Source organism: Leopardus geoffroyi, chromosome E3 (assembly GCF_018350155.1).
Source record: "Leopardus geoffroyi isolate Oge1 chromosome E3, O.geoffroyi_Oge1_pat1.0, whole genome shotgun sequence".
NCBI classification, from domain to species: domain Eukaryota; kingdom Metazoa; phylum Chordata; class Mammalia; order Carnivora; family Felidae; genus Leopardus; species Leopardus geoffroyi.
In genome coordinates, this window is record NC_059340.1 from 684,960 (window position 1) to 700,577 (window position 15,618).

The window sequence follows — 15,618 nt, forward strand, 5'->3', positions numbered from 1 at the left end:
GAAAGCCTCAGCACAACGCTCGCGGCGGCTGCAACCGGACACAAGCTGGGGACTCGTCCGCGCACACGACACTTTTCTGTGCGGGAAGGAGCGCCGGGGACGGGCGCAGCGCGGGCCAGTGTCGGGCGTGTCACGCCACACTCCAGAGGTGCCACGTCACTGGCCCCACGTAGTGACTCCGGGGCAGAGCGGGGGCCGGGAGGGGAGGCCGGCGATGGCCCTCAGGGTCCTGGTTGATCGGGAGTGTCCCGTATCTGCCTTTGTCACGGCTCACAGAACTGTCCCCTTCACGGGCACGGAGCTTATACGTGGATTGTATCTTTGATTTCTTAACTGGAGCCGGGACACGTGGCTTCCCGTGCCCAGACCCGGGGCGGCCCTCCCAGGATGGGAGAGGCCCGGTGGAGAGGTGTTCTCTGGGCACAGAGACAGGGCCCGGGGAGGCACCAGGGAATCGGAGGCCCACGGCAGCCTCCTCCCGAGAAGGGCCAAGACCTGGTTCCCGGCCTGTAAGTTCTAGACCCTGAGAGGTTGACACAGGGTCCCAGGCCTGGCCTCCCTTGCCCCCCTCTCCCTGCGGCCCCAGCCAGCCCCCCAGTCTCCCCGCCTGCTCCCGCAGCCCTCCCCGCCCCGCTGGGGGACCAGCACAGCCCTCCGCGTGGCCAACTCCACACGCCGCACACCCCCATCCCCATGCACAACATACTCGAGGGAGCAGCCAACAGTCCCGAGCCCCGTGGGGGCCCGCTCGCGTCCACGTCGGTGCGGGGGTGAGGGGCCCGTCAGCCTGCCCCCTCCCAGACAGACCCCCCAGAGCACCTTCACTCTACGGGACCCCACCAGCCACCACCCCAGGGATGCCTCCTCAGGCCCACTGGCTGCCCCGCATGCAACGCTATTTGACGCTTAACAACGACCCCATGCTGAGCACTGTGTCCTCCCGGCTACACAGATGGGGAAACCAAGGCACGGGGGGATGGGCTCTGTCACACAGGGAGCCCCTGGGTCATCCTGTGACAGTGAGGACAAAGGCGGGGCGGGGTGCAAACTCGGGACCGGCCCTGCTTTGCACAGACAGGAGGGGACACAGGGAGACGGGGCGAACCACCCCCCGCCCCCAGCCCCGGCAGGAACGGGGTCCGAAGCCTAGGCAGGAAGTGCTGTGTCTGTCGGTGACTGGGGGCGGCCTGGGCAGCCAGGCCCTCTGGACAACAGGGGGCATTGTCCTCCCAGTGAAAGGCGGCCATTGAGTCCCTGGCTCGAGGCGGGGCACAGGGTGGGGAGGCAGCCGTCACCAGGGTCACCCCTGCGAGCTGGGGTGGGGCAGGTGGAGACACCCTATCTCTACACACCCGTGACCTTGCCCAAGGGTGGGGAGTGCCAGCCTGGTGCCTGTCTGTGCAGGGTCCATCCGGAGCCCGGGCCGTGTGGCCGCCCCTCGCCCCTCGCTCCCAGGCACCAGGCGGTGCCTGGCCTGCGCGTGACCCGGCGGGAGCCCAGGGCCCACTCCACACCTGGCGACCACAGGGCACTATGAACTACCCCGTTCTCGGCGGCCCCGCCGAGTCCCCACAGCCCTACGATGCCCGAAGGCGCCAGCAGCTTCTCGGTCTTCCCTGCAGGGCGTGACCTTGACATCTTCGAAGAGTGCCGGTCAGCTCTTCGGGTCAGGGCCCCTCACACAGGTCTGTCTGGGGTCTCCCTGAGGCGGAGCAGAGGCTTTACGTCTTTGGCCAGAAGGCCACAGAAGCCACGCTGCCCATGCACCGGGGCCCCGTCCAGCCTGGTTGCCGCGGGTTAGGCGGGTCCAGCAGCTTCTCGGCCAGTGACACCCTTTCCCTCTGTCCTAATCCGAGTCCACGGGAAGACGCTGGGGGACGTGCCAACCCCGCCCCTCCTCCAGCCCCCGTGGGTTTCAGCCCCGCCGTGGGCCCGTCCACACCTGCTCCGCCGGGAGTCCGCCCGGGGCCGGCCCTCCCTCCCTGGCCCGTCCCTCCGTGGGCTCACGGGCGTCGCTTCCCCTGTGGCACCTTTGGCGCCCACGTCCCCTCACACAACTGTGCCGAGCCCTTCCTCCCGGGGCCACGTGCGGTGGTCACCGGCCGGCCCCACCTCCTACTGGGGGCGCAGGCTCCCGCCGTGGCCCCTCCGAGCTGCAGGGTGGCCACGGCTTTGCCTCTGCTGTGCCCGGGCCTCACCGGGCTCCCGGGGCTGGAGGCCTCCCCGAGCCCCGCATCTCCCTTCCTCCCCCTCCGAGGGGCCTGGCTAAACTGCATTCGGATGGCCAGTGGGTGTGTCAGCCCCTGGGCCCGAGAAAGTGTTCTTCTGGCAGGAAGTGCTCCCGGGAATCCCCTGGTGGTCCTCACAGGACTGGGGGAGGGGCGCCCGACGAGGAACCACAGGGCCGGGACTCCTCAGTGGTTGCCGGCCCCCCAGGTGCCCCTGCCCTACCCCCTGGACGCCGGCCTGGGGTGGGAGGGCCGCTCCCTCCGTCTCAGCAGAGCGCTGCGCGGGCTTGGGGTCTGGGGCACCCGGCCAGCCGGGCACCGGAAGCGGCGGGGCCTGGTGCCCTTGGAGGCCCCCGCCTGGGAGACCCAGGCGGGCACGTGTGGGGCACTGGGGAGGCCTCTGTGGTGAGCGGGTGAGATCCAGAGGCCGTGTGGGGCCGTGGTTCCGGCTCCTCTGGGTCCCCAGGCTTGTGGGGGTCGGTCCCCGAGGCCGACCTCTGAGGCCCATGCACCAGCACCTCCCACGTGACTTGGAGCGTGGCCTTGCCCCAAGGGGGAGTCCGGTGAGGACCCGGGCGGGGGCTGCACACGGCCCGCGTGGGCCCTGGAATCGGGACGCCAGCGCCCTCCGCCAGCCCCGCGGGGTCCGGTGGAGAGGCGACCGTCTGCACGGCCGTGGCCTTGTGGGGCCACGGGCTCGGGGACGCTGCTGTGTCCCTCCTGAGGACCCCCTGCTCCTGGCCTGTCTCACACACGCACGAGATGCTGGGGACGCTTCCCCAGGGGAACAGTGGTGGCAGCAGCTTGGGGGAACGGGTTCTAACGGGCAGAGAGGACTCCCGGCTGGCCCCGCGGCCGCGGTGGGAGGCACAGGGGGGACCTGGCCCTCGTGGACCTCAGCGCCTGGACCCACACACTCCGGCCGTGGACCGGTCTGGTGCCCGCACCCCTCACTTCCGGAACCCAGCAGGGCCGCTCCCATCACCCCTGCCCCATCTTCCGGCCCCGGCCCCACCCAGGCCGAGTCCGTCACTCCCCTCCCACCAGCACCTGGTCACCCTTCGGGTGCCCGCCGCGGCCCCGAGGCGCCAGCCCCGTCGGAGCTGTGCTGTGGGTGACCGTGGGGTCTGAGCACCGGGCCGCCCAGCTCAGTGTCAGGAGGACCGGACACGGGCCAGACCAGTTAGGCCTGCCAGCGCCACGGACAGGGAGGAGAGACACAGAGACAGGCAGGGACAGAGAGAGACACAGAGGGACACGCGCGGTCTTACCTGCGGAGTACGGCTCCTGCTTCTCCGGGTGGGTGAACTCCAGCCGTTCGTACTTGGCCCGGATCCACTGCTCCCGCAGGAGCCTGGGGAGGGAGGGCAGAGTAAGCCCCGGGCCGAGCGGGCCCACGGCGCGTGGGGGCTCCTGGCACCCCACGGACACGCGGCCACTGAGAGCGCGCGTGTCCACCGCTTACAGACGGCAGGGCCGAAGGGCCGCCCGCTTTGATTTTTAAAATCATTGGCTGATCAGACAGGTCTGCCACTAACACCTCCTCCTAAGAAAAGAAGAAATGGCCCTCGGGGGCGCCTGGCTGGCTCTGCCGGAGGAGCCTGCGACTCTTGATCTCGGGGTTGTGAGTTCAAGGCCCCGCACCGAGGGCAGAGATTACAAAAAAAAAAAAACTAAAAAACTTGGCTCTGATTCACGTGGCCGTAACGCGACCACCGAAAGCACTGATTCGGCAGCTCACGGCGCCTTCCCAAGGTTATGCCGCCGTCACCCCCAAGAGGACCCCCGTGCCCACCAGCGCCCCCCCCAGCCCCCAACCACAGTCCACTTCCGCTCGGAATCGGGCGGGTTCGAGGCTGTCTGGGTCAGCCCCACTGGGGCGTCATTCCTTTCCGTCCACCGGCCCTCGAGGCGCACGCCCGCCCACCGCCCCCCGGGAGGGCTGCCCCAGAGGCGGCAGAGGGCCGTCTGCCCGGAGCGCCCGCTCATGCCCGTGGTGGGTCCTGCCAGACGGCCCGGCGCCCACGGCCCTCGCGGCCCCTCCACCGGGCGAGGCAGCGGCTTCCTCGCCCTCCTCGCCCTGCGGCCCCTGGGGCCCGACCCCCCTCGGAAGGGGCCATCCGACGACACGTCTGGGACCCCGGCACGGCCCTCGGGCTCGGAGGCCCTTCCTGCCGCGTGCGGGGGCCTCCCCGGGCCCGGCACAGAGGCTCCCGGCGGCACCAACAGGACTAAGCCCTGGGAGCAGGCACGGGAGGGGGTCCCCACGCTGCTTGGCAGGCGCATCCCGGGCCGCTCGGCCCCCGGGGACCCCACGGCCAGGGTGTCGCGGCAGGGGGCCCCGCCCTCCGGAGGCCATCTGGCCCGGCCTCCCGCACCAGGGAGAGCCGGCAGCGACGGGGTTCCCGCTACACGTGAGGCCCGGCGATGAGGGAGGCAGTGCCCACACCCCATCTCGGGCTGCTGATGAAACCCCAGACCCGCTCTGCGTTCTCGGGAGCTGAGGGCGGCCAGGCTTCACCGCCCCCCCGCCTGCCCCGTGCCCTCCGCCCTCCCCACAGCAGACCCAGACCTCCTGGCGTTTCATCCGCCTGGTTTCAGAGGCCGTTAAGGGATGAACTGTGTCCCCCACCCATGAAAAGACGTTGGGTCCTAACCGACACTGCACTGGCCCCCGTTTGGACGGATTAACGGGTTATGATGAGGTCGCCCTGGGTCGGGGCGCCCTCGGGGTGGGGGGAGTCTGCACAGACACAGGATGGCCACGTACAAGCCGAGGAGGGGGCTCAGGGGACCCCACACGCACCTCGACCCCGACCTCCAGGATGTGGGAACAGTGAATTTCTGTTGCAAAAGCTGAGCACCCGGGGTTTCGTCACCCTGGCCCCCGGAAGCCCGCACGGGGCCCCTGCCAGCCAGGCACCCTGCCCGCTGAGGGCTCGGGGGGCTCCTCCAGGTTCCGCCGAGGCTGCCTGCTGAGCCCACGTCACAGGAAGCCAGGGGCTGGCTGACAGCAGAGGGAAAACCGGGAGGGCCCTGGTGACTTTCTTCCCGCCGTGTGAGGACCGAAAGCCAGGCCAGCAGGGCCGACACGGGAAGGGAACTGGGTCCCGCCCCCCTCTGAGTCACCGCCTGACACTAACACGGCCTGATCCCCAGGCCTTCTGAGCATGGCTCCTCATGGGCCCCGTGCCCCGGGCAGGGGGACACACACCCCCCCCAGGCCATCCTCACGACACGTGGGAGCCTCCCTGGCCCCGCAGTGTACACATCTGAGTCCCCACGGTTTCCAAAGGGATTCCACCACACCTCCTACCGCTGCACGGCTGTCCACAGGGAGCTTGGTGGGTCGGCTGCCACACCTCCCCGGTCAGCTTTCCCCACGAGGGGCTGGGACCTCACCCCTGCGGATGTCTGCACCCTCCTGGGCCTCTGGGGCTTGGCCTGGGCAGACCTGAACACCCACGGAGTGTGGGGGCCGTGGCAGGCTCGGCTCCCACAAACCTCCACCTGGCGGAAGCTTCTGGAAGGCAAGGCCTGCCCCGGGTCAGCACGCTCACCACCCTGGGACGCCCAGTCACCTGATGGGTCCCGACCACACTGCCCCGGCAAGGGGCAGGGATGGTCTCTGTGAGCATGTCCTGGCAAGGGCGTGGCCTGTGTTCCAGTCTGTCCCTCGTCATACACTCAGACAGAAGGGACATATGGGGACACATGCAAATAACCAGACCACAGGGCAGCCTGTAGCCGGGGCGATAAAATCACGTCTCACAAACAGCCGACCGGCCTCGCTGATTCGTACTGGGACATGCATGGCCTGGCGTGGCCTCAGGGTCCAGATTTCCCCGGGAGCCCAGAAGCAGTGGGGTCTCAGGATGTGACACGGTGTCTGCATGGGGGTGGGTCCCTGGCAAGGCGTCCTGTCCCCAGAGACCCGCAGCCAACAGCATATCACCGGCCCGGGAGGTGGGTGGGCCAGGTCCCCACCTTCCTTTCCAAGAAAGGGCAGCTCACGCCCAGGCAAGTGGCCACGAGGTCTCCCACCTGCCCCCATGGGAACAGGGCTCCCCAGCATAGAGACCACGTCCCAAGTGCTGGTTCCAGCTCGTCTGCTGGCATCTGTGTTACCCTGAGAAACTCACCCAACCCCTCCGGGCCCCCAGGAACACCCTTGTCAAAAGAGGGCCATTCGTTCTGAGCTGTGGCTGCCACCGTGGAAGAGGAGAGGCGGTCGGCGGGGGGCGGCTCTGGGTGACACCCCAGGGCCAGGCCTGTGCTGGGAGCAGAGGGCCGAGGCGTCCCGGGCGGCGATGCCCAGGGAGGGAGGGAATGCAGGGAGGTGTAGCGATGCCGGGGGAGGGGATGACTGGCTTGGGTGGGGGGACGGGGGGACAGGGGGACACCCTGAGACAGGCGGCCGCACAGGTGCAGCTTCTCAGCATCCTCCTCAGACCCCCGGGGAGCGCTCGAGGGCCCCCAGCAAGGACCCCACCGCCCAGCCACCGGCCCGGGCCCGCACCCGCCCCCCCTCCGGTCTTCCAGCCCCGGACAAAACCACTCGGCGACTTACTGACAGTCTGAGGACGTGGGCCGGTAGTAGAAGGGAGGCACTTTGGACTCATACGCGTCTCTCGCAGCGTCATTTCCATGGGAGGCCATGAACTGCGGAGAGAGGACAGGGTCAGTGCTCCCGGAGGCCGGGGCCGGGCCGGCTGACCCCCAGCCGCTCCTGTCCCAGCGAAGGTGGTTCGCAGTGGCCGCAGGGACAGGACCTGCACTTCCGGGTAGATGGGGTGCTGGGGAGGGTGGCAGAGAGGCCTGCATACATCCCGCGGGACGGCAGCGCTGTGCCCTCCGCCCGAGGTGCCCCGTCCCTGCCTCACGCGAGGCCCGCCGTCCACTCATCTGACCCGCACGGGCAGGCGGCCCTCGAGAACTGGACACAGCGAGGGCCCCAGAGATGGAGACTGGCCCGGGGCAGCAAAGTGCGTGTCCCCGAGGCGGACGGACAGCAGGAGTCAGGAGTGGGGAGCAGGGCACTTACACGGGCAGTGTGGGTGGGCAGTAGGTGCAAAGGCCCTGAGGAGGGTGCTTGGTGTGCTGGTGTTGGACGACATCCCAGGGCCGCTGTGGGGAGCAGGGAAGGGGCCAGAGGGGCCTGACCGCACAGCGGCCTTGAGGACAAGGGGAGCAAAGGAAATCCCTTGTGTTCCAATCGTGCCTCCTTCCCGAAGCCTCCAGGGAAAGCCTTTCTTCTAACAGCATGGAGCTTTGGGGACCACCGGGTCGTGACCATGGACGACCCAAGTGGGTCAACTGGAAAACACCACCAACAGTAAGACACTTGAGCAAAAGGCTGGTACCAAATTAGAACTCTGAAATCAGAATTCTATGTATCTGAAACCTCAGCCAAGAAGCAGCCTCACAAGAAATGCTCAAAGTCTCCACAAGACAAAACTTACATGCTCTTGAGGGATGAGCACAAAACTCGGCACAGAGACCCGTGCCTGGAAGGGGTGGGAACATGCTGCCTCCTTATGTTAATCTATGCGCTTTTGGAAGTTGTCAAAAACAAAAACAAAAACAAAAACAAAAACAAAACGGGAATAGCAGTTTTTAAAGCTAGCAATGGTTCTAAAGTTCATTTTAAAGTTAACGAGCAGGGTAGGGGCGCCTGGGTGGCTCAGTCGGTTAAGCATCCAACTCAGCTCAGCTCATGATCTCACGGTTCGTGGATTCAACCCCCACGTCGGGCTCTGTGCTGACAGCTCAGAGCCTGGAGCCCGCTTCGGATTCTGTGTCTCCCTCTCTCTCTGCCCCTCCCTGGCTCATGCTCGCTCGCTCTCTCTCTGTCTCTCTCAAAACATAAACCTTAAAAAAAATTTTTTTTAAATAACAATTAACAAGAAAAAATATTCTAGAAAATTCTGTAAATGAAGACTCTTCCTACCAGATATTAAAACCTGTAACTGACTAGAAAGCCTAATCAATGGCACCAAGAAAAGATCCAGAAATCGATCCGCTAGAATCTAATACTGATATTAAGTGGATTTAATAGGGTGGATTAACACCCATCTCACATCAGCGAGGGGCGTCCACTGGCTGATCATCAGTGGGGGCAGGAAACGCGGAAACCATTGGAGGAAAAGTATGGCGCAGCCTTTCAGTGACATAACTTCCAGCTGAATTGAAGCTGTGATTTCCAAAATTAAACAGTAAAAATAGTAGGTAAGAACCATGGTATAATTTTAAAAATCATGTTAGGAAAACACAGGAGGAAATCTCCCATTAATGTCTCCCGTTAAGACGTGGTTTCCTAGATGTCTTTCCAGAAGCACAAACAACCAGAGACAACAGTGGAACTTCAGAATCAACAACTGTGCTCCAAAGGACGCCATCGAGAGTGCAAGTGTGGTGCTAAATGACGGCAGCCGGGCGAGAAGGGCACAGCGCGTGGCCGCGGGGCCGGTGGCACTGGGTCTTGGACGTGACGGGAATACTTGGAAACAGACAACGTCAACGTGGCAGACGCCATCACACAGCTCCCTTTAAAATGGCGGGTTTGGGGAGCGCCTGGGTGGCGCAGTCGGTTGAGCGTCCGACTTCAGCCAGGTCACGATCTCGCGGTCCGGGAGTTCGAGCCCCGCGTCGGGCTCTGGGCTGATGGCTCAGAGCCTGGAGCCTGTTTCCGATTCTGTGTCTCCCTCTCTCTCTGCCCCTCCCCCGTTCATGCTCTGTCTCTCTCTGTCCCAAAAATAAATAAACGTTGAAAAAAAAAAATTTTTTTTAAATGGCGGGTTTGGGGGCGCTGGGGCGGCTCAGTCACGTGTCAGACTCATTTTGACTCAGGTTATGATCTCACAGTTCATGAGTTCGAGCCTCGCGTCGGGCTCTGTGCTGACAGCGTGGAGTCTGCTGGGGATTCCCTCTCTCTCTCTGCCCCTCCCCCATTCGTGCTCCTGCTCTCTTTCTCTCTCTCAAAATAAATAAATAAACGTAAAAAAAAAAATAAAATGGTGGGTTTTCTGTTATGTGGTTTTCACCTCAGTAATAAGAAATATATACGTATATAGCTCTTTAAGAATATAAATTTCTTTTTTTTTTTTTTAATATTTTTTCACCTTTGAGAGAGAAAGAGAGACAGTGTGAGAGGGGTAGAGTCAGAGAGAGAGGGAGACACAGAATCCGAAGCGGGCTCCAGGCCCTGAGCTGCACAGAGCCCGACGCGGGGCTCGAACCCGCGGACCGTGAGATCATGACCTGAGCCGAAGTCGGACGCTTAGCGAACTGAGCCACCCAGACACCCAAAAAATTGGTAAAGGATTTGCGTGGACGTCTCTGTGGAGCACGTACGCAGACAAGCCGGCCGGCGTACGCGGAGATGCTGACCGCCTGGCGCCCACGAGGGCGTCTAGAATCAGAGGCAGGCGGTACGATGCGTTGGGGGCCCGGGGACCGCAGTGCACTGCCAGGGGCCACGTGCACCTGTCCTGGACCCCCTGGGAGGCCCCCAGGTGTCAAACAGAGAGCCCCGTAAGGCACAGCGAGTCCAGGCCCTGCCCGGAGGAAGGCGACCCCTGCCCGTGACTGTTCGCAGCAGCACTTCCCGTGGGAGCCGAGGGAGTCACGCAGCCCAAGAGTCACCGATGGACGGGCGAGTCGAATGTGGCCTGTCCACACAGCGGGAAGCAGTCCACGATAAAGGGGCTTGTGGCGCCGATGCCCACGGCCACGTGGCTGAACCCTGAACACACGGTGCTCCGCGGGGGAAGGAAGTCACAGAGGCCACGGGGACGGGGGCGGGGGGAGGGGGCGGTCCACTGACATGACCCGCCCAGAAGACGTATCGGGACAGAAAAGCAGATGTTACTTCCAGTAGGGGCTGGGGTGGGGGTCGTGGAGGGAAGGGGGAGGGGCCGCTGAGGGGCACAGGGTTTATTTTGGGAAAATGTTCCAAAATCAGGCAGTGGGGCCGGTTACGCAGCCGGAAACGCGGTGAAATCGCGTCCGTTCACACCTCACAAGGGCGAGTGGCCTGGTGTGAGAGCTGCGTCTCAGTAACGCCCTTGTGAGTCAAAAGAAGCCTGGGGCAGAGGGGGCCCCTCTATGTACCCAGAGACCCGAAAACCACAAAACGCTGATAATTTTGACTCCACCAAAGTAAAAAAGTTTCCACTGCACACAGCACGAGCAGAGCCAACAGGCAGCGCGAACCGGCGGGCCATACTGTCTCGAAGGGTCAGACCCCCAAACGTGGAAGAACACGAGAAAACGAAACAGCTAACAAGGTGTCAGCCAGGGCGCCAACGGGAGGCCACGGATGAGACGCAGAGGACGCTAACCCGCGCCACGGACGCTCAGCGTCACTCATGATACAAAATGCCATAGGGGCGCCTGGGTGGCTCCGTCGGTTAAGCGGCCGACTTTGGCTCAGGTTGTGATCCCGCGGTCCGTGGGTTCGAGCCCCGCGTCGGGCTCTGTGCTGATGGCTCAGAGCCTGGAGCCTGCTTCGGATTCTGTGTCTCCCTCTCTGTCTGCCCCTACCCTGATCGCCCTTGGTCTTTCTCTCTCAAAAATAAACATTAGGGGTGCCTGGGTGGCTCCGTCGGTTAAGCGGCCGACTTCGGCTCAGGTCGTGATCCCGCGGTCCGTGGGTTCGAGCCCCGCGTCGGGCTCTGTGCTGACGGCTCAGAGCCTGGAGCCTGTTTCGGATTCTGTGTCTCCCGCTCTCTGACCCTCCCCCGTTCGTGCTCTGTCTCTCTCTGTCCCAAAAATAAATAAACGTTAAAAAAAAAAAAAAAAAAAGGAAAACCACGATCCCGCAGGGACACAGCAGAGGAGGGTCCCGGGGCCAGGGTGTGCGGGTGACGCGCAGTCTCCCGGAATCACAGTCACGTGACCTCCCACGTGCAGGAATTAAGGTTCCAGGACCTGCCACGGGTCCCGCGGTGGCCTGGCGGTCCCAGGGGGTGGGGAAAGGCAGAGCTGGCGTGTCTGTCCAGGGGCCTGGTTCCATGAACCACGATTCTCCACCGGAGGGGTGACTCCGCCCCGGCGGGCAAGACGGGGGCCACGCTCGGTCACAGCACTCCTTGTGGGCACGGGGCCCGGTACCAAACCGCGGCGCCCCAGGTGCTCGTGGGCAGGTGGACGGGCAGACCGAACAAGGCCGGTCCACGCAGCAGACGTCGTCCCCCACAGAAAGGCCCAAGCCCTGACAGGCGCTACCAGGCGGGCGGAGCCTGGCCACGTGGCACTCAGGGAAAGCGGCGGAGGCCAAGGCCACCTGCCGCCTGCGCCCTTTCACGAAAATGCCCACGACAGCCACGTCTGTGGAGACGCAGAGGCTACGGACAGCACTCGGCCTGGACCGGACGGCGAGGAGCACAGGTTCCCTTGTCGGGCGTGAGATGCCCTCAGTGACTTCGGTGACGGTGGCCTGACCGTGGACCCACCGGAAACGGCTGAGCTGTGTGCTTCGAAAGGGCAAAGTGGGGGGCGGACAGCACAGGACACGAAGGCCTTGCTCACCCCATAAGCCCGTTCCCCTGCCCCGCCCACCCCTCCCTGCCCCCAGCGCCCTGGGCTCCCCGCACCACCACCCTGCCCTCTGCCCTCACCTCTCTTCCCCTCCCCCCCACCCCCCACTCCTCAACCCCCGGCCCCCCACCGCTCCCCCCTCACAGTGCCAGCCACAGCCAGGAGCCGGGAACACCGGGGGTGGCCACTTCGAGGTGTCTGTGACCCAGGGGGCCGGGCCGAGGGCCCCGTGGGGGGTGCAGCCGGACCACAGGGGCTCCTCCAACCCCCTCCCCGCAGCCCCATGCCCTCGGGGCCCTACCTCCACTTGGGCCTCCTCCCAGGCATCCAGGCGGACCGACTTCACCTTGCTGACCTGGGGGATGTTCCGGTGGATTCCCGAGCAGCTCAGGCAGATGAACACCCCCAGGGTGTAGGAGGCCCAGTCGGGATCTGGAAGGCAAAGGCGAGACCCTCAGGGGCTGGAGCTCGGCCGGGCCTCTCTGTGGCCTCAGTCTCTCCACCTGTGCGACGGGAGACCAGCGAGGAGGTCCCCGGGGCGCACCGGCTCTGTGCCCCGCGCGGGGTCCCTGCCACCAGCCACAGGTGAGCGGCCCCACCCCCGAAGTCCCAGCTCCACAGACGCCCGAGCGGACGCGCCGCGGCCACGGAGACGTGCTCGACAGCGACATTCAATCGGCACCAAGTGCGCCGGGCGTGACGGGGACGCTGGCCTGGCCACGCGCCCACGCGCTCGGACACACCCCGACGTCTCGCTCGGTGCAACAGCCACGTGCGTATGCGGATGGCCCTTGACCCGGTCAGGGGCGCGGGTCCACTTTTCCGCAGGTTTGCCAGTTCGCGTTGAGCCACGGCAGGCCAGCGTGGCGGAACGTGACCCTTGTTCACTCGGGGCACCGACGGTGCCTCCAGGATTGTCCTTCCTGTGGCGCACGCCCCAGCCTGGTAACAGCGCGCGGGGCCGGGGGCTGGAAGGACCGAGCCTCAGAGCCAGCTCTCAGAAGGGGCGGCAGCCTCTGAGACACCTTCCACTTTTAAGGGAAGCTTCTGGATCAGCCGGCTCGATCAAGAGGCCAGGAGGGCCAGAGCCCCTCCGCAGACACCACAGGCCCAGCCACAGGCCCACGGCTCTGTGCCAGGGGCGTGTCTGCAGGGGGCGTGCATGTGTGAGTGCGTGAGAGCTCATGTGTGCACACACATGTGAGTGGGCAGATGTGGGTGTGCACACGTGTGCGAGTGGGCAGGTGCGGGGGCTGTGAAGGGGCACCGGGGGCCCTGGGGTCCCCCGTGCCCGCCCGGACTCTCGCTGCCCCAGGGCAGCCGGCCCCGCCCCCTCCCGCCCGTCTGGGGGGACGAGGGCTGGCCGACAGCGAGACCCGAAAGGGACACAGGCGGCCGGGAGGCTGGGCAGTTGAGCACGGGGACAAGAAGCACCAGATCTGGCAGCCACGGGCCTCCCAACCTAACAGCCTAGCTCGCGGCGTCCCCGTCCCCACGGCGCCCACGGGGTGCTGAGCTGAGGTCTAGCAGAGGAAGTGCGGGCCGGGGAGGCAGGCTGCTTCTAAGCGGCGCCCAGAATAGAGAAGTTTCAGGAGAACAGCCACGTCATCCCGAGGGCCCTGCGGCCCCCGGGCCGACTGTCTGAGGGGCGGGGCCTCCGAGCCCTCCCTCCTGGTCCCCACAGGTGCTTATGGGGTGGGGGTGTGGGTGGCTGGTGCAGGATGGGGGTCCCGGTGGGTCTGGGGCGGTGCGGGACGGGGAGGTGACCCCACGCACAGACACAGGCTCCTGGCCGGCGCTCTGAGACCACCAGGAGCCCCGGCCCCCCCACCTCCTGTCTGTCCCGGGGTCGCCGACCCAGAGGCTCCCACGAAGGGCGCAGCCCAGGGAGCCCGAGGCCTCAGAGCCTCGGCTCTGGGAGCCTCGCCACCCCCGCCCCCCCAGAAGAGCTGTGAGCAGAGGCGCGGAGCAGACAGGCACACCCGTCCTCCCACACGTCCCCTCCATCCATTCCCCCCACCCCACCACCCCCGGGGCCCTTCTGCCAGCTCCGCCCACAGGCCGCCACCCCGGAAACCAGAACATCACCAGCTTTCTGCTTGGAACCCACAGGGGACTTTTCCCCCCCTCTCCGGGCTCCTCCCCACGCCCGGCCCGCCCCATCCCTCCCACACCTCAGGGCAAATGTCACCCTCGCAGGCCTCCCGAACACCAGCTCGAGGGACCCCCCGCGCGTCCCCATCATAACGCCCTCTGGGTTCTTCGCGGCATCTGCCGGTCCCGACACTTAGTTCCTTCCCTGTTTCTCGTGTGCTGTCGGGGCCGCTGCGCGTGGACGGGTGCCACGAGCCCCCTCCCAGCAGCCCGGCCGCACCCACATTCGGTACCCAGATGCCTACGCTGCCCCCACAGCCACGAGCTCCTTTCCACTGCTCCAGGGTGACGGCTTGGGGGACGCCAGGGCACAGGCCACCACCCCTGCCGCCCTGAGCACTGACCTGGGGACGAGGCTTGGCTGCGGCCAGAGGCCAGGCCTCCAACGTGCCGGGACCGTGGAGCAGGCAGGCCGGGCATGTCGGGGGCCCCGGGAGTGGGCCGCGGGGAGCTCGGGTGGGGGGAAGGCCACGTGCCCCGGCTCTGCGCCTCCCCGGGGCCCGGGGGGCAGAAGGAAACCCCGGGCAGGGGTCGGAGAGACACAGACCCACCTCCGGCCCAAGGGCTCTTGGCAGCACGCAGACAGAAGACCGCCACACGTGACCCGAGCCTTCACAGGAACGTGGGGACGTGGACAACTCGCAGAGAACGAGCGCGGGCTGCCCGCTCTTCTCAGAATACCCTCTCCCTGCATTCTGGTGTCATTCTCGAGAAACCGCCCGGCTGCTGCGAGGGGCACCTGGAAGTCCCGCCCCCGGTCTGCCCCCCGCCAGGCCCCCGCCCCACGCACCCCTGTGCCGTGGGCACAGCCCACCCTTGGCGGCCCTCCTGGAGGCACCCACCCTCCCTGGGCCCCAGGAGCCGCTCCCTCTTTTCGAAAATGCTGCCCCACCAGGAAATGAGGAACTCGTCCGGCAGGAGAGAATGTGAGCAGGGAAGATCCTCGCGGGCCGCGGACTCGGCCGCCAGCCGGGCTGGGTCCCCTGGCGTTGCTGCCCGGCCGGAGGGGCCCGCCCAGCAGCGGAAAATCATACCAGGGCAGGGTGGCGGGCTTTCTCCCACAGCCACGGCTCCCTCCCGCCCTCCCGCATTCGTACTCAGGAGAGACGTGGGCCCCCGCCCGCCTGAGCTGCCCCACTGGCCGCTCACCAGGGAGGACCCCGTGGCCCCGTCACACGCACTGCAGAGCTGAGCAGACCCCCCCGCAGCCAGATGGCCCGGGTCCCCCTCCCTTCCCACCCTTCTCAGCTGGGCGTCCCAAGGCAAGTCACTGACCTGCTCTGGGCCTGTTTCTGGCGTGCAAAATGGGCACGCAGAGCATTCAGGTGGAACAGCCGGGTGCAGAGTGCTCGGTTAAGGGCACTTGTCGTGCAGCGGCACATGCGTCCAGGCCACGCTGCCTGTCCCAGGGATTACTAACGGCTCCTCCGTTCACCCTCAGATATGTCCCGGTTCGGATGGTAATCTCCTCGGCCCCCGGGACGAGGGTCTGCGGCACAAACCATTGGGGCTCGGCAGCCTCTGTTTCTCCAGCTCCCCGGGGTCGGAGCTCACTTCCCAGTCTCCTGGAAGTTCGGCGTGGCTGGGGTTCTGGCCCGGGGAACGTGATCGGATGGACCCGTGTCCCTCTGGGCCTGGCCGACAGCCACCACCCACCCATGGTGCTCATGTCTCCGTCCTTGGCTGGTGACGGGGG

At 65.7% G+C, this 15,618-nt stretch overlaps 1 protein-coding gene across 2 annotated transcripts in view; it reads right to left on the bottom strand.

The window, feature by feature from the left end:
* Nucleotides 1-15,618, bottom strand: part of ADAP1 (ArfGAP with dual PH domains 1) — a 51,722-nt gene that overhangs the window by 12,004 nt on the left and 24,100 nt on the right. For both annotated transcript variants that reach the window (XM_045460705.1, XM_045460706.1), the window contains exons 2-4: nt 12,070-12,200; nt 6,799-6,890; nt 3,500-3,582 (exon numbers count right to left, since the gene is read on the bottom strand). In XM_045460705.1, coding sequence (XP_045316661.1) covers nt 3,500-3,582; nt 6,799-6,890; nt 12,070-12,200 — 306 coding nt within the window. The remainder of the gene's footprint in view (nt 1-3,499; nt 3,583-6,798; nt 6,891-12,069; nt 12,201-15,618) is intronic.